This window comes from Pristiophorus japonicus, chromosome 14 (genome assembly GCF_044704955.1).
Source record: "Pristiophorus japonicus isolate sPriJap1 chromosome 14, sPriJap1.hap1, whole genome shotgun sequence".
NCBI classification, from domain to species: Eukaryota; Metazoa; Chordata; class Chondrichthyes; family Pristiophoridae; genus Pristiophorus; species Pristiophorus japonicus.
The window spans coordinates 79,912,602-79,930,844 of record NC_091990.1 but is presented as its reverse complement, the minus strand read 5'-3'; the positions used below and the strand labels follow the sequence as shown (position 1 = coordinate 79,930,844).

The window sequence follows — 18,243 nt, the reverse complement described above, 5'->3', positions numbered from 1 at the left end:
AATTCCGTGGAGGAAAACGTTCCTCAGGATGAGCCGCGAATGAGAGTAAATTTGACACCATGTTTGGAAGGTTCTGTTCGAGAGCGAAGGTATCCTCTTCGAAACAGAAAACAAGTGGTAAAGTTAAATTTGTAAATATGGAAAAAAATAAGTCTATAATCCTGTGTTATGTACAAACATGCAAGTTATGTATGTTGTTTGTTATAATAACTTCTTCATTAAGGAGGGAGAAGTGTAATGTCTGTAAGCTTGTAATGTTTGTAGCTCCACATTGTGGATGTGGACGTATTGTGTACTGCAACTGCAGAGTTAATAATTAAACAGAAGCAGCAGCGTTCCGGAGGCTTCCGAGAGAGCTGTCTGCCATGTTAGGAGCTGTGTGTGCTGTGCTCTGTGAATATATCACACTCTCCTTCCCCTTTCACCCTCTCTCCTTCCCTCCCCCCACCCTTTCACCCTCTCCCTCCCCCTTTCATCCTCTCTCTGTGTCTCTCTCCCCTCCTCCCTCTCCTCTCTGTCTGCCTGCACCTTCCTCCCCTTCTCTCTCCCTATCTATCTTCCTCCTCTTCCTCCCCCTCTGCCAGTCAGACACCCTCGCTTGTTCAGCAAACACATATTAAAACCTTCACTTCAAGCTGAGAGACCTTCAGCTGCGGGGGAATGATTCTATTTGTGTAACTTTATATCCATCAGCAAATTGAGGAAGTTGTTTGTGAGCTGGAGGAGAGAGACCGATTGGCAGCTGCAAGTACTAGTTCAAAGCAGCTGAGTAATGTTTAGAAAGGCTGACGTTTTTTAGCTTGTTACCAACTGGGCTGAATATGAGCACAGCACGGAGGCTGGGCAGGAGCGAGACATTGATGAGCGTGACTGTGATCTTTTGCCTCCCCTTTTATTTTGACTCTTATTTAACCACAGGCGTGAGGGATGTGAAGAGGAGTTGAAACGTAAAGATGTGCGTTGATGAACATTTGCCTACCTCAATCACGGCCACGCCAATACACACACCGAAGATAATGCCCACGTTGCTTTGAAGCCATTCTTCAACACTTGAAATGCAACCCTTCATTAAAGAGAAGGGACAAGTATTAGTACATGACTCCATCTGTGTACGCCCACCACACTGCAGAGATTTTGGGCCAAATTCACTCCCTCAAAGAGCGCAAACCAGCAACAAAATGATGGTGCGGACATGAGATTCAGGCACAAAGCAGCCCACTAACACACAACACCCCCTCCCTATAAACACACTGCTCACACAGGGAGACAGATGTATATCCGCGCTCTGACAGACATCGGGGCCGAAATTCCTCTGTCCTGCACCTGCTGTTAACACCTCCGGGGGCACTAACAGGAAGCTAAATAAGTGGGGAGGGTTGCCGGCTCCCACGAAATAGGACGGAAGTTAGCGGAGGCGCCCAGGGCTCTGCGCCGGCGATAATAACGTCATTGCCGTGCACGGCGACCCCTTTCCACCGCGTGGCGATATTGTCCGTGGACGTTGCCAGCAGCAGCCTCGCTTATCGCGATCCGGGCCGGTCACCCATCGCGGGGTGAACCTGACAGGGAAGTGCACGTTGCCGCGCGTCGCCAGCTTTTATTTCCCCTCCAACGGTCGGGCCGTTCGGCGCTCCTTCCCTGGGGGTCCGGCCGCCATCGTGTAGCCTGGCACTCCGTCTCGGTGACCGGCTCATGCCACGGCACATGGTGGCCCAGGGAGGCTTTCAAAGGTCAGCACAGCTCGCAGCGTCCCGCCCCTTTAACGGAATGGGCGAGGCATTGAAATGGCGGGCGCAGGAAGCTCCGCCTCGGTTACCGCCCGCACACATCCCTTACACACTCTCCCACACACGCTCTCATACATGCTCACATGTGCATGCACACGCGCTCACACATGCAAACGCGCTCACACGTGCTCATACACACACTCACACTGTCACGCCCGCTCACATACGCGCTCACACTCGTACACATGCTCACAAACGCACGCATGCTCACAAACGCACAAACGCACACACAGGCGCTCACACACACACACACGTGTTCACCATCGCACAGACTCTCACACACACACACACACACGCACACGCACTGACACTCACACACCCGCTCACACACGCACTCGCATGCCTGCTCACACTTGCATGCATTCACACTCACACACCCGCACACGCTCACACAGGCTCTCACACTCACTCAAACACGCACTCACACTCGCACACCTGCTCAAACATGCTCACACATGCACGCGCGCTCAGACACATGCATTCACACATGCACACTCTCAAACAGGTGCTCACATGCACTCACACTCTCACATACGCACATGCTCTCATACACACTCACGTGCATGCACTCGCACTCACACATGCATACCCTCTCACACATGCATTCCCGCTCACACACGCACACACACTCATGCACGTACACACATGCACGCTCATTCATACACACAAGCTCACACGCGCACACATGCACATGCACTCACACACGCACACACATGCATGCTTATTCACACACGCACAAGCTCTCACGCTCACACATGCTCACACACGCAACGCACTCACATACGCACACATGCGTACGCACACATGCTCACACATACACACGTTCACCACACACATGTGCGCACATACATACACGCGCTCACACACCTGCTCACACACTGCTCACACATGCTCACACACAAGCCCGCCCGCACACACACACACGCCTGCTCACCCATGCACACACTCTCACACACACGTGTTCACCACACGCACACCCACATACATGCTCACACACGCACGCCCGCTCACACACGCTTACACATGCACTGGCTCTCACACGCCCACTCACACGCACTGACATTTGCACACCCGCTCACACTCACACACGCACTCGCACCTGATCACACTTGCACACCCACTCACACACACACATCCACATATGCACATGCTCACACACAAGCACATTCATTCACACACACTCACACGTGCTCGCACAGGCTCGCACACCCACTCACACTCGCACACCCACTCAAACACGCTCACACGTGCACGCCCGCTCACACACGCACACAAACGAAAGCTCATCTTTCGCTGACAGAAAGTTTGTCATGCCCGAGACGGACTCTCCACAGCTGGATATATATTTAAGTATTTTAAAAATTTAATTTGGTTTAATCTTGCTGCCTTGGCCACAGATATCTACGGAGCCACCCTTAGGCCTCCCCTGTTCCGCTGCCTTGAGGGGGTTCAGGACTACTGCAGATGTGCCTGGCTGAGCTGACACTGCGACACCTCTGCGCTGGTACCCAGGCCCTCCTGTCTGTCTGACGGGCTGACAGTGGTCTCCATTGGGACACCTTGGCCATGCTCCACTGAGGCTGTGTCTCCCTCAGAACCTGGGAACTGAGTTGTGGCAGCTGCCAGACACATTTCCTGGCACATAAAGGTGACTCCAACACACTAACAAACCAGTTCTGACATGAGACTCCCTCTAATAACAAACCCAACTCACTTTCCCGGATATGCAGGCGCCCTCACTGCACTCTCACCGTTCCCTGACTCTGTCACTCAGGAACTTTCCCCACGGTTACAGACATACCGACAGGACGGACAGGGATCGACCCGCTGCCCCAAGGAGCCTGGAGCATCCCGATCAGACACGTTTCTCAGGTGTGGTCCATGCCCCCACCAGGAACCAGTCCAGCTGCCCCTCGAAGGTTGGCAGAGAGTTCGGACAAAATGGTTCTGCACATTTCATCAGTGGCAAAAGCTTCTGACAACAGACCTGACAACCGTCTTGCTGTGTGAGGCCACCGAGTCTCCCTTGGGTCCAAACATCCCTACGCACACCTCCGTATCACGTACACGAGGAAGTGTACACAAGGAAGTGTACACCTCCGTATCACGTACCGCAGCAGGCGGTTGTGACGTCGCTGACCAATGTCCGTGGGGGCTTTGGGAGACAGAGGTGGACCAGCCCCTCCTCGCCTCTGGTCGTCGGCCATTTCCCCTTTAAGCAGAAGGCTGTGGCTGCGAAGGCAGTCTGTGCAAGTCTGGGGCTCAGGGAAGTGAGAGCAGATGTTGGCAATGAGTTCACCAACTGCTGCCCGATGTTATAACTGTGAGTGAAGCAACAGTATTGGGGAAAGGAGGGTCCTGGGTTACCTGCTGCACATTGCTGATGTTCGATACAGTGAGGACTGGGTATTTGGAGCTGAGAAAGATGCTTATCACATTGCACTGTTACAGGAGCCTTGGTACCCAGACTCCAGGGGCCCAGTCGGCAAAATAATAACAATTAGTGATCGATGTCACGGGCAGACTACAGGCGCCTTGCACCCAGAGCGCTCAGATAATGTGCCAAGAGTACATTACCAGCATCTGCAACATATTGCACACAGTTTCCCACGAGCAACAGATCCTCTGGAGACTGAGAGTGTGAGAAAGTTGTGTGGCACCGATATAACTCTCTCTCCAGAGAGGGGCACTGAATCTGTGTCCTTAAGGCCTTCACCCTCAGACTCAGGCCTGGCCCCTTGTGACTGGCCCCAGGTTACCCCGGAGAGGGGAATAACCACAGGTTCCCAGTGTTCCAGGGCAACCATCCCGGCTACTCCAGAATCAACCCCTCAGCACTCAGGAATACTTCATCGGAGTATAGATTTGAGTCAGTGTTGGGGAAAAGGGGAACTGGATTCTCTTGGCACTTCCTGTCGAATGTTGCTGTATATTATAAACGTTCTGTGCCTGCTCTCAATATTTGGGACTCGGATGGTTGCAGGGCAAATGCAGACTGTTCTCAGGTGAAGCAGCTTGGCAGCAGTGTTGGAAAGTGCGGGACTCTGTGAGGGTGGGGGAGTTCTGGGCACGTATCTGTGCTCTGGCTGTGACGCTCCCATTTCACTCACTCAATGCACTCTGGTCTAGTGCCATTCACTCACTGTGCCTACAGGCACCCACTCAGAAAGGGTTAATGAGTGAGTCAGGCGAGAGAGAGCACACAGGGCAGGAACAGCTAGTGGGACTTGTGAAGGATGATGTTGGCAGGGAAGGTCATGCTGGACACAGGGCGATCGAGGCACCAAAGTGTTGCTTCAGTGTGTCAGTGGGGAACTCAGTGGTTATTCTGGTGGATCCCGGGATACCAGCCATGGATCACAGTCTTGGCTGCAGAGGATAGTCATGATCTCCCAGGATCAAGTGTCAATGGGCTGGTGGACTGTGAGCACTGGCTCCATCACAGGGAGCTGACACTAGAGAGTGCAACCTGCAGTATGACTGCAGTCCGCGTAGGTAGTCACATCGTCCACTCGACAAAGCAGTGACAGTATCCGTAAAGGGTTAATGTTTCTGCACACAGCTGACTGGCTAATATCAGCGATGATCCCAATGCTGCCTGGAATGGGCCTGTTACATGGAGGTGGAGGTGAGTGAGGAGGTTTGAAGTTGGAGGAGGTCTCAGGTGGCCAAAGCGGTTTGAGGGTGGTGGATTTTGCTGGAAGGTGGAGTTTGGTGGAAGGGTGGAGGTGGTTGTTAAGATTTGAAGTCACTGTCTGTGTGTTGGAGATGGGGCATCGAGTGGTGAGGAACCTGGGTTGTGTCTGTAATCAGAGGCTGGACCACACCTGGGCGGGAAGGTGAAAGGTCAATCTCACAACATCATTTTCACCTCAGCTACAAAGAACGACCAGAAAATGGTGAGGGGGAGGGTTGTGGGGAGGGGAGGGGAGATGGTGGAGGGGGGGGGGGGGAGATGGGGAGGGGAGGAGAGGTTTGTAGGGGAGGGGAGGGTGGTGAGGGAGGGTTGTGGGGTGGGGGAGGGGAAATGGAGAGGGGAGGGTTATGGTGGTGGGGGAGTGGAGGTGAGGGAGGGAATGTGGGGGAGGGGAGATGGGGATGTGGGGGAGGGTTGTGGGGAAAGGGAGGGTGGTGGGTGAGGGGGAGGGGAGATGTGGGGAGTGGGGGGGGGGAGATGTGGGGAGGGGAGATGTGGGGAGGGGGAGGGGATGTGGGGAGGGGGAGGGGATGTGGGGAGGGGGAGGGGAAGTGGGGAGGGGGTGGGGAAGTGAGGAGGGGAAGGGAAGATGTGGGGAGGGGAGATGTGAGGAGGGGAGATGTGGGGAGCGGGGAGGGGAGATGTGGGGAGCGGGGAGGGGAGATGTGGGGAGGGGTAGGGGAGATGTGGGGAGGGGGAGGGGAGATAGGGAGGTGCAGGGGAGATGTGGGGAGGGGGAGGGGAGATGTGGGGAGGGGAGGTGTGGAGGGGGAGGGGAGATGTGGGGAGGGGGAGGGGAGATGTGGGGAGGGGGAGGGGAGATGTGGGGAGGGGAGATGGGCAGGGGGAGGGGAGATGTGGGGAGGGGGAGGGGAGATGTGGGGAGGGGGAGAGGAGATATGGGGAGGGGAAGGGGGAGGAGAGATGTGGGGAGGGGAGGGGGAGGGTGGGGGGAGGGTGAGGGGAGGGTGGTTTTGAAGCCTCTGTGTGCGGGGGAAGGGACATCCATTGGCGGCGTACCTGGGTTGTGACTGTAATCAGAGGCTGGACCACACCTGGGCGGGAAGGTGAAAGGTCAATCTCACGACATCATTTTCACTTCAGCTACAAAGAACGACCAGAAAATGGTGAGGGGGAGGGTTGTGGGGAGGGGGAGGGGAGATGGTGTAGGGGGGGGGGGGGGAGATGGTGGAGGGGGGGTGGGGAGATGGGGAGGGGGTGGGGTGGGGAGGAGAGGTTTGTAGGGGAGGGGAGGGTGGTGAGGGAGGGTTGGGGGGGTGGGGGAGGGGAAATGGAGAGGGGAGGGTTATGGTGGTGGGGGAGTGGAGGTGAGGGAGGGAATGTGGGGGAGGGGAGATGGGGATGTGGGGGAGGGTTGTGGGTGAGGGGGAGGGGAGATGTGGGGAGGGGGAGGAGAGATGCGTGGAGGGGAGATGTGGTGAGGGGTAGGGAAGATGTGGGGAGGGGGAGGGGAGATGTGGGGAGGGGAGGGGAGATGTGGGGAGGGCAGGGGAGGTGGGGAGGGGGAGGGGAGATGTGTGGAGGGGAAGGGGAGGTGTGGGGAGGGGGAGGGGAGATGGGGAGGGGGAGGGGAGATGTGGGGAGGGGGAGGGGAGATGTGGGGAGGGGGAGGGGAGATGTGGGGAGGGGGAGGGGGAGGATGGGGAGGGGAGGGGAGGTGGGGACGGGGATTTTGAAGCCTCTGTGTGCGGGAGAAGGGACATCCATTGGCGACGTACTTGGGTTGTGTCTGTAATCAGCGGCTGGGCCTACCCTGGGTCACCGCCATGACGTCAGTCCCCCGGGGAGCGCGCGCCTCTTGTGGGCGGGGCCGAGCCCGGCCAGTCACTGATTGGTGCCCCCATTGATGTGGAATGTGTGAGGAGCGCGGTGAGATTGCTGGGTGAGACAGCAGGGACCACTCACCGCTCCGTGTACATTGTCATCACCCTCACAGAAGCCCGTCTCAGGCACACTGTCGTTCGCCAACCTCTTGTGACAGGAGCAGGGGGTAAGTGTCACCGAGCTGTTCCGTATGATCACATTCTCCGTCCAGTTCCAAGGCCCAGTCCAGCCGCAACACTCGAGCTACAGGGACAAACATCCTGTGTGGGAATCCGGCCCAATACATCCCCAGCACACAACATGTCGGGCCACGGGGTTATAGTGACACACGGGGCGGGGGGGGGGTTATCGTGACACACCGAGGGGGGGGCGGTTATAGTGACACACCGAGGGGAGGGGGTTATAGTGACACACCGCGGAGGGGGGGGGGGGGTTATTGTGCCACATTGCGGGGGGGGGGGGGTTATAGTGACACACCGAGGGGGGGGGGTTATAGTGACACACCGCGGAGGGGGAGGGGGTTATTGTGCCACATTGCGGGGGTGGGGGGGGTTATAGTGACACACCGAGGGGGGGAGTTATTGTGACACATTGCGGATGGTGGGGGGGGGGTTATAGTGACACACCGGGGGGGGTGGGGCTATTGTGAAACATTGCAGGGGGGGGGGGGGGTTATAGTGACACACCAGGGGTGTGGTGGGGGGGGTTATAGTGATACACCAGGGGCGGGGGGGGGTTATAGTGACACACCGGGGGGGGGTTATAGTGACACACTGGGGGGGGGGGGGGGGTTATAGTGACACACTTGGGGGGGTTGTAGTGACACACCGGGGGGGGGGTTGTAGTGACACACCGGGGGTGGGGGGGGGTTATAGTGACACACTGAGGGGGGGGGGTTATAGTGACACACCGGGGGGGGTTATTGTGACACACCGGGGGGTAGGGGGGGAAGTTATAGTGACACACCAGGGGGGTGGGGGGGTTTATAGTGACACACCGGGGGAGGGGTTATAGTGACACACTGGGGGGGGGGGGGGTTATAGTGACACACCGGGGGGGGTTGTAGTGACACACCGGGGGCGGGGGGGAGTTATTGTGAGACACCGGGGGGGTTATAGTGACACACCGAGGGGGGGGCGGGGGCGGAGGTTACAGTGACACACGGGAGGGGGGGGGGTTATAGTGACACACTGCGGGGGGGGGTTGGGGTTATATCTGTTACTCACTTTCCTCTGGATGTAATCCCAGGTGGTCCCAAAGCTTTTCCCTGTGTTTTCCTGTGGGTTGTAGTTGATGATCATTTGATGGATGATCTCGGCTATCTCCGACTTGAGCTGTGTGGAGAGCAGATTGTTTCCATGGATAAATTGTAATCAAGAGCATTGCGAGCCAGGCCAGGCAAGGACCAGAGGAGGAATGAATTGTCCCCATGTCGACTGGTGATTTGGAGGAAGTCACTGGAGCCACAGGGTACTGAGCGACAATGATGAAGCTGTTGGGCTGATCCCCAGGAGAAGCCCCTGGAAACCAGCCCGGTGAAGTAACCGGCTCGGTCCTGGGAGTAGTGCAGGGACCAGAGTGCCACTCTCGGTGATTCAGGTTCATGTGCTGTGTCTCTGGACTGTCCTGTGCAGTCATGCGCTGACTGCTGTGAAATATCCAGTCCAGCCCAGCGGTGGGATTATGTACAGCCGCCAGCAAAGCTTTGCCCTTGGCCAGCGAACCCACCCAATGGGGCAGCTGGAGTTTGCGGCCAGCGGGTCCCAGATCAAAGGGCCGTGCTAATTGCAAGGATAGGAGGAGGATGTACTGATCGGGCTCGGAGTAGGAGGAGGATTGTGTGGAGTACATCAGCGTAGCCAAGTTGGGCCAAGTGGCCTGTTTGCTGTAACGTGCTGGGAGCGTCGGCAGAATGTATGGAGAGGACATTAGGGTTAATGTTTCAGCTCAACGACTGTTCATCAGAAGCCAGATGTTAGCCAGAAATGTTAACCACAACAAAGGCTCCTGCATACATGGAGGGACAAATTTTCCCCAGGAGGAAAATTACCAAAGACCCAGGCCCGCCCCCTCCCTTGCTCCTGTTGTATGTTGGGGGGATCGGCCATGGAGATGCAGGATACCCTCATTGGGCAGAGAGGCAGGAACAGGCCTCCACACCCATGTATTCAGTCACGGTCCCCCACCAGCTCCCCTGATCTAAGGGGGAAATCGCGGAGGAGAATCACTCTCTAAAGATCCCGTGACACAATTTGAGGAAGTTCTCCTGGTTTTCTGGAACATTCTTCCTTCAACGAGCACCATAAAAAGTGCGGGCTAATTGCTCATTTATCTCACTGCTGTTTGTGTGATCTTATTGTGCACAAATGAGCTGTTGCATTTCAGAGTTCTGTATTCATGGAGTACCCGGAGGCAGTTAAGGGATATAATCGCTGCTGTATATAACTGTAAGTCTTTCTTTTTTTTTGGATCATTTTCAGCAGTAAGCGGGAGACAAAACAGGAAGTGCAGAGACTGACATTCCAAATACTGGGACCTTATTCAAGGATTAACATATGGAGAAAAGCTGTTGGAGATGTAAAGATCCCCACATGAGCTGACTGCAACCAGTCCCATCAGTTCTGACGGTAGCGGGTTAGAATACGCCTCGGGTTCCTCCTCCCAATGTGTGGGGGAGGGTGGGCTACAGAATCTGCCCCTTCCCAATCCCCTTCCCCATTCCCACCCCCATTCGCCATCCCCTTCCCCATTCCCACCCCCATTCCCAATCCCCTTCCCCATTCCCTTCCTCAATTCCCATTCCCCAATCCCATATTTCCATTCCCCCATTCACCATCTGTGACACAGGAAAAAGAGAACTTGTGCAGCAATGTGAAGGGTCAGTGAGTGGGTCAGTGATGCCCCCTCTTCATTCAGTAAATCAGATATAATAAAAACTCAAGAGAATACCAAGTTATTTTGCAATGTTGGAGCAACATTATCACAGGTGAAGATTATGAAGAATGGTCCACGTGAATTGAGCACATTGTTAAGTGTAGCGAGAGGATCAGAAACCGGAGCACAAAAGGGAAATCAGGGAGTGATTTTCACCCAAGGGGCAATAAACTGTGGAGCAAGGCACCAGGGAGGGACAGTTAAGGGGGAAGTGTACATGGGCCAAGGGATAGCTCAGTGTGTTTGTAGTGAGATGTGATTGAGGGACACAGTATTAACCCTCACCAAAGGCACTGCATCCATCAGCTGAACACATGCCATTACACTCACTCATAGGTCTGTCTTTCCCCATTGCACAGCACACCAGGGAGAGGGAGAGAACCGGAAGTGGTCCTCCACACATTTCCCAGCAAACACCTGCAAAGGAGGAGGCGCTGGAGATCAGCAGTCTTGGTGTGACTGGCCACCGGGGACAGCAACCTCCCAGCTACCTGTTGACAGAATTAAATATCACCGACCCACACTCAGCCATGCTGACGTGATTTTAACAGCGAATGAAATATTATCGTCATAATGAGAACTTGCAATATTCTTACCATGCCAGTACTAATTTATATCTTTTATCTCCCACAGGGCCTTCCTGCATGCAGCAGGTATCCATGAGCCTCGTGGATGACAATTACTCGAGGAGCTGATTCCCACTGAGGATGCACCATGACAGGACTCATGCTTACCAGGACTCACATACTCACACTTCAGTGCAACCAGCAGTGAGGTCGTTGGGATTTCACCTGCTGACTCATAGTTCACAAGAGAGCAAGAGCGAATGGTGGTGGCGGGGATAGCAATGCAGTCCGTGTCAGAAGGCACAGCCCCCTCCAGGCTCTGCTCAGCTGGACAGATGCTGTACCCTGGGCGACCTCAATGAAAAGGAGCAGCAGCAGGGACTGTGTGATGCACTGAGAGGCACACTCCCATAACTGCAGAGAGATTGGAGGAGCCTGCCTCAAGTATGAGTGGGGCATTGCGATTATGTCTTCTCGCATGGAGAGAGTAGCCAACTCCGTGAAACATCAAACGCGGATATCATGTGAGTCCACGCATGCCTTGACCATGGCTTGGGCAGACTCTGGATGCCAACATATCTGCCACCTTAAATAGGATGACAGATAGCTTAGCCTTGGCCTTACAATGCTGCCCTGATCTGCACCAAAGAGCTCTCCAGCAGTGGTAGCAGTGAAATGCGGCTGGACCATGAGAGGGATGATGGCAAAGGGGGACATGGAAGTGAGGTCTCCACTCAAAGTACTTCCACTTCTCAGCCATTGCCCCTCCCCCCATGATCCCTCAGTAACCCACAGGTTGCCTCATGTCCCGGTGGGAGAGTCTGCCTCTGCACAGGGGCAGGTGGAGCAGTCTTTGGCGGGGCCCTCACTGGCTCCAAAAATATGCCTGAAGCTGTCAGCCAAGAGCATCTCAGCAGTCAGAGCAGGGATCTGAGCAGCCTGCCTCTACCTCTGCTCTAGCCAAGGGATTGCACGACAGAGCAGTTGTAGGAAAAGGGAGAGTATGGCTTTGCAGTTGCACAAGGGGATGCACATGGTGTTATGTATTGATGCCTGGGGTCACCAGACACCAGAGGGCACTACTGTCAGAGGTCATCGGGCTGCATGCGCGTGTGCGTGGTCACGGGTGTATGTAAGCACGGGTACTATGTCACATGGATAAAGATGGATCAGGTTTACACCTGATGCAGTTTACAGTAACAAGACTCTCGAGTCATTACATTTGGCAACAAGGTAAATTAAGAACCTTCGCATGTTCAATGGGCACAGTTGGAATTCTTCACGAATTTGTGGATGGCAAGGATTGGGCCGATTTCATTGATCAATATTTTGTGGCCAACAAAATGCAGGGAGAGGCTGACGCAGTTCGGCGCAGGGCGGTTTTCCTCACCGTTTGTGGTCAGAAAGTTTACGGCCTCATGAAGAACCTTCTCTCGCCTTGACGTCCAACGGACAAAGAGTACGAGAATTTGTGTGTTTTGGTGTGTGACCATCTTAAGCCAAAATAGGGGATCATCATCTCCTGCTATCGCTTCTACACGCATGTTCGGGCTGAGGGCCAGGATGTGTCGGGATTTGTCGCCGACCTACGACGTCTTGCTGAGCCATGTAAGTTCGGGAACATGTTGGAAGTCATGTTGAAAGATTTCTTCATGATAGGCATCAACCACGATGTGATTCTTCGGAAGTTATTGACCGAAGAGAAGCTGGATTTAAGAAAGACCATCGCGACTGCCCAGGCATGCATAACGACTGATGATAATTTGAGGCAGATATCATCGAAGAGTTGGAGCTCCACGGCAGGTACTGTAAACAAGATTGTGTCGCATTCTGGCAGAGCTGTTTATGGCAGGGCCTACTCGACCGCTTATGTGAAACCTGTAGCTGCTCAAAGTCCGACAACTGGTATGAATCTGATTTCACCCTGTTGGCGTTGTGGGGGCAATCATCGGCCTCATCAGTGTCGGTTTAAACAATACTCCTGTAATGGCTGTTCGAAAGTGGGGCATCTTCAGAGAATGTGCCCATAACTGAGCAAGCGTGCTGCCGCTCATCACATTGTTGATGATGACCAGTCCAGTGCTGGCCCGGATACACAACCCGAGGAGGAAGTGTATGATCTGTATTCGTTATTGGCAAAGAGCCAGCCGATAATTGTTAATGTGAAGCTGAATGGCGTGCCTGTATCAATGGAGCTGGATACGGTGCGAGTCAGTCGATAATGAGCCAAAGGACATTCGACAAGCTGTGGGACACTGAGGCTGTGAAGCCTAAGCTGAGTCCAGTCAATGCCAAGTTGCGTACTTACACTAAGGAACTCATATCGGTGATTGGTAGTGCAGTAGTCAAGGTGCCATATAATGGTGTGATTCAAGATCTACCATTATGGATCGTCCCAGGTAATGGTCCAATGCTGTTCGGCAGGAATTGGCTCAAGAAAATCAAGCTGAACTGGAATGATGTCAAATCGTTGCCCTCGATGGATGACACTTCGTGTGCTCAAGTGTTGAAGAAGTTTCCTTCTTTGTTTGAACCGGGCATTGGTAATTTTACTGGAGCCAAGGTGCAGATTCACCTGAATTCTGATGCAAGGTCTGTCTATCATAAAGCTCGGTCTGTTCCCTACATGATGAGGGAGAAGGTTGAAATTGAGCTTGGCAGGCTCCAACGTGAAGGGGTCATATCACAGGTCGAGTTTAACGAGTGGGCCAATCTGATTGGTTCTGTGTTGAAGTGTGATGGCACTGTCAGGATTTGTGGAGACTACAAGGTTACGATTAACCGATTTTCGAAACAGGATCAGTATCCGTTACCGAAGGCTAACGACCTGTTCGCCATGCTAGCTGGTGGAAAGTCGTTCACTAAGCTAGATCTGACGTCAGCCTATATGACACAGGAGCTTGTCGGCAATTCAAAGAAACTCACCTGCATCAACATCCATAAAGGAATGTTTGTCGACAACAGGTGTCCTTTTGGAATTCGTTCGGCTGCAGCCATATTTCAGAGGAATATGGAGAGTCTACTGAAGTCCGTTCCTAGAACTGTCATGTTTCAAGATGGCATTGCGGTCACAGGTCACGACCTTGCTGAACATCTGAACAATTTTGAAGAAGTCCTACATCGTCTGAACAAAGTGGGACTCAGGCTGAAACGCTCGAAGTGTGTCTTCATGGCACCTGAAGTTGAATTTCTGGGGATGAAGGTTTCTGCTGATGGCATCAGGCCTACTGATTCGAAAACCAAGGCCATCAAAAATGCACCCAGGCCTCAGAATGTGACGGAGCTGCATTCGTTCCTTGGGCTACTCAACTACTTCGGTAATTTCTTACCCAGACTGAGCACTTTATTGGAGCCAGTGCACATGCTATTCAGAAAAGGTGACAACTGGGTTCGGGGTGTGTCTCAAGATAGAGCTTTTGAGAAAGCTAAGAATCTGCTTTGTCCATTATGATCCGTGTAAGCATCTTGGATTGGCCTGTAATGCTTCATCATATGGGGTTAACTGTGTACTCCAACAAGCAAATGAGTCGGGTAAGCTACAACCTGTTGCGTATGCTTCGAGAAGTTTATCAAAAGCAGAAAGAGCTTACAGCATGATAGAAAAAGAAGCTTTGGCCTGTGTGTATGGAGTCAAAAAGATGCATCAGTACCTGTTTGATCTTCGTTTTGAACTCGAAATGGATCACAAGTTTTCTGAAAACAAAGGTATTAATACCAATGCATCGTCCCATATTCAGAGGTGGGCGTTGACATTGTCTGCCTATAATTATGTAATTCGTCATAGACCTGGCACTGAGAATTGTGCTGATGCACTGAGTCATCTGCCTTTGCCCATACCTGAGATGGAGACGCCTCAACCTGCAGATCTACTGTTAGTAATGGATGCTTTTGAGAGTGAAGGAATTCCTGTCACTGCTCAACAAGTTAGGATCTGGACTAGCCATGACCCTATCTTATCGGTTGTGAAAGGTTGTGTCCTCAGTGGTGATTGGTCTGCAATACCTATGGAGATGTATGATGAGACCAAATCTTACAACCGTCGCAAAGATGAGCTGTCCATTCAGACAGATTGTTTACTGTGGGGTAATCGTGTCATCATGCTTAAGAAAGGTAGAGAAAAATTTGTACGTGAACTACATAGCACTCATCCCGGTATTGTCATGATGAAAGCCATTGCTAGGTCTCGTGTATGGAATGGAATTGACTCTAATCTGGAATCATGTGTGCATCAGTGCAATACTTGCATGCAGCTAAGTAAAGTACCAGCGGAATCTTCGCTGAGTCTTTGGTCGTGGCCATCTAAACCATGGTCGAGGATCCACGTTGATTTTGTGGGTCCTTTCCTGGGAAAAATGTTTTTTGTTGTGGTAGATGCATATTCAAAGTGGATAGAGTGTATCATTATGTCATCCAGTACATCTACAGGCACGATTGAGAGCCTTTGTGTCATGTTTGCTACTCGTGGCTTACCTGACATTGCTCGACCTCACAGTCAACAAGCTCCCCGCGGGAGTGAGAGAACCAGTGGGAACCTGTTCAACCTGCGCCGTTGCCAGGCCAGATCCAAGACCACCCCCAACCTCTGTTGTCGAGCTACAGTATGCGGATGAACTCCAGGACATAGTCGACGTATTTACTGAGGCGTACGAAAGCATGGGCCTTACGCTAAACATCCGTAAGACAAAGGTCCTCCACCAGCCTGTCCTCACCGCACAGCACTACCCCCCAGTCATCAAGATCCACGGCACGGTCCTGGACACCGTGGACCACTTCCCGTATCTCGGGAGCCTCCTATCAACAAGAGCAGGCATCGACGACGAGATCCAACACCATCTCCAGTGCGCCAGTGCAGCCTTCGGCCGCCTGAGGAAAAGAGTGTTTGAAGACCAGGTCCTCAAAACTGCCACCAAGCTCATGGTCTGCAGGTCTGTAGTAATACCTGCCCTCCTGTATGGCTCAGAGACATGGACCATGTACAGTAGACACCTCAAGTTGCGGAGAAATATCATCAACAATGTCCCAGCAAGATCCTACAAATCCCCTGGGAGGACAGGTGCACCAACATCAGCGTCCTCATTCAGGCTAACATCCCCAGCATTGAAACATTGACCACACTCGATTAGCTCCACTGGGCAGGCCACATAGTCCGCATGCTCCCAAAGCAAGTGCTCTACTTGGAGTTCCTTCATGGCAAACGAGCCAAAGGTGGACAGTGGAAACGCTACAAGGACCCCCTCAAAACCAGCCTGATAAAGTGCAACATCCCCACTGACACCTGGGAGTCCCTGGCCCAAGACCGCACTAAGTGGAGGAAATGCATCCAAGAGGGCACTGAGCACCTCGAGTCTCAATGCCGACAGGATGCAGAAATCAAGCGCAGACAGTGGAAAGAGCATGCAGCAAACCAATCCCACCCACCCCTTCCCTCAACGACTATCTGTCCCACCTGTGACAGAGTCTGTGGCTCTCGTTTTGGACTGTTCAGCCACCAAAGAATTCACTTCAGGAGTGGAAGCAAGTCTTCCTCGATTCCGAGGGACTGCCTATGATGGTGATCTGACATTATTGTGAGCGACAATGGATCTTGTTTCACAAGTCTTGAGCTTCAGGAGTTCATGAAGCTCAATGGTATTAGACATCTGAGGTCAGCACCATTCAAATCTGCTTCTAATGGTCAAGCAGAGCGTGCTGTTCAAACAATCAAGCAGAGTATGAAACGTGTAACTCAGTGTTCACTGCAGACTCATTTGTCATGTATATTGCTCAGTTACAAGACATGACCTCATACCCTTACTGGGGTTTCCCCTGCTGCTACTGATGAAGAGAAATCTCAAGACCAAGCTTTCTCTTGTTCATCCTGATTTGAATGATCGTGTTGAAAACAGACGTCAAAGTCAGCAATGGTATCGTGATCATGCTGCTGTGTCATGTGATATTTCTGTTAACGATCCGGTTTATGTACTGAATTCTGGTCAAAGTCCAAAGTGGATCGCCAGAACTGTTACAGCCAAGGAGGGTAACAGAGTGTTTATTGTCCTGCTCAAGAATGTGCAAACATGCAGGAAACATGTTGATCAGATAAAACTGTGGCACACGGATGAACTGGAACCATTTGAGGAAGATGCAGTCAGTGACCAACCAACCATGTTCATTCATCAGAGGACTCTGCTGTCATTCCTGAACCTGAACCTTCAGTCTCTGATGTGGTCATTACCACTCCCATCAGATCGGTTACTCAGCCTTCAGTCACAACTGACTCAGAACGCTCGCTTGGAACTGAAGTTAAACTGAGACGATCAACTCGTGAGCAGAAAGTCCCAGACCGTCTTAATTTGTAAAAAGACTGATATTAAGATCTTGAAAGGAGATGTTGTTATGTGTTGATGTCTGGGGTCATCAGACACCAGAGGGCACTACTGTCGGAGGTCATCGGGCTGCATGCGTGTGTGCGCGGTCATGGGTGTATATAAGCACGGGTACCATGTCACGCGGGTTCTTTGGGCGTGAATAAAGATGGATCAGGTTTACACCCAACACAGTTTACAGTAACAAGACTCTTGAGACATTACACATGGCTATATGAGAAAATGCTGTGCTGTTAAGTTTCTGTTCTTTACTAGAATCACATCAAATTTATTCCTTTGCACCACTTTCCCGTCTTGTCTATTCTTGAGTGCTGGGTGGCAAGTCGCGTTTGCCCTTGTTTGAAGATGAATGGGAAGACCTGAATTGATGGGGAGCAATGGGGGATGTTCAAGGGGTGGTTGGTTGTTTGCAGGACAGCTTTGTATTGATGACAATGGAGGAGGTGGGGGAATGGTGGTAAGATTGCCTGTTGCATGTGCTTTTTACATCAGTCCACTGCTGTAACCTCAGTGAATCTTGCATTAATAAGGGCAGCAGTGTGAGCAGCTGGTGCTGAATTACCTTCATCACCTTCCCCCTCCTCAGAATCATATGAAGAGGATCTGCAGTCTGTGCCTTGTTCCTCTCGAAGGTACAAAACTCGCAGCTGAGCAATGTTGCAGAGCACAGCACACCACGACCATGCTGGAAACTTTGATGGGTGTGTACTGCGGGGTGTCTCCAGATCTGTCCAGGCACCTGAAGCACATGTTGTTTCACCACACATCCGATGGTCATAAGGCATTCATTGTAGCGCTGTTGGGCTTCAGTGTTCAGGTTTCTGATGGGTGTCATTAGCCATGTTTGAAGTGGGTATCCCTTGTCTCCCAGCAGCCACCCCCGAAGTGTGCTTGTAGGTTCGAAAAAGTCAGGGGGCTTCCCCCGCTGTACCACCACAAAAAGTGATGCAGACCCCGTGCTAGAGCACGGTAAGCTAATACTAAACTCCGGTCTGCATCACACTCATGTCATGAAAGGTCATGCAATGTTAAGTCAAATGCCTTTTATC

The 18,243-nt window shown here is 52.6% G+C and overlaps 1 protein-coding gene across 2 annotated transcripts in view; it reads right to left on the bottom strand.

Moving 5' to 3' along the window:
* The window catches only part of LOC139279419 (CD82 antigen-like), a 121,794-nt gene that overhangs the window by 16,181 nt on the left and 87,370 nt on the right, over positions 1–18,243 (bottom strand). Inside the window, exons 6-8 of one of the 2 annotated variants that reach the window (XM_070898529.1) lie at positions 8,556–8,663; positions 7,411–7,572; positions 980–1,063 (exon numbers count right to left, since the gene is read on the bottom strand). In XM_070898529.1, coding sequence (XP_070754630.1) covers positions 980–1,063; positions 7,411–7,572; positions 8,556–8,663 — 354 coding nt within the window. The remainder of the gene's footprint in view (positions 1–979; positions 1,064–7,410; positions 7,573–8,555; positions 8,664–18,243) is intronic. The other variant, XM_070898530.1, reaches the window with a different exon arrangement.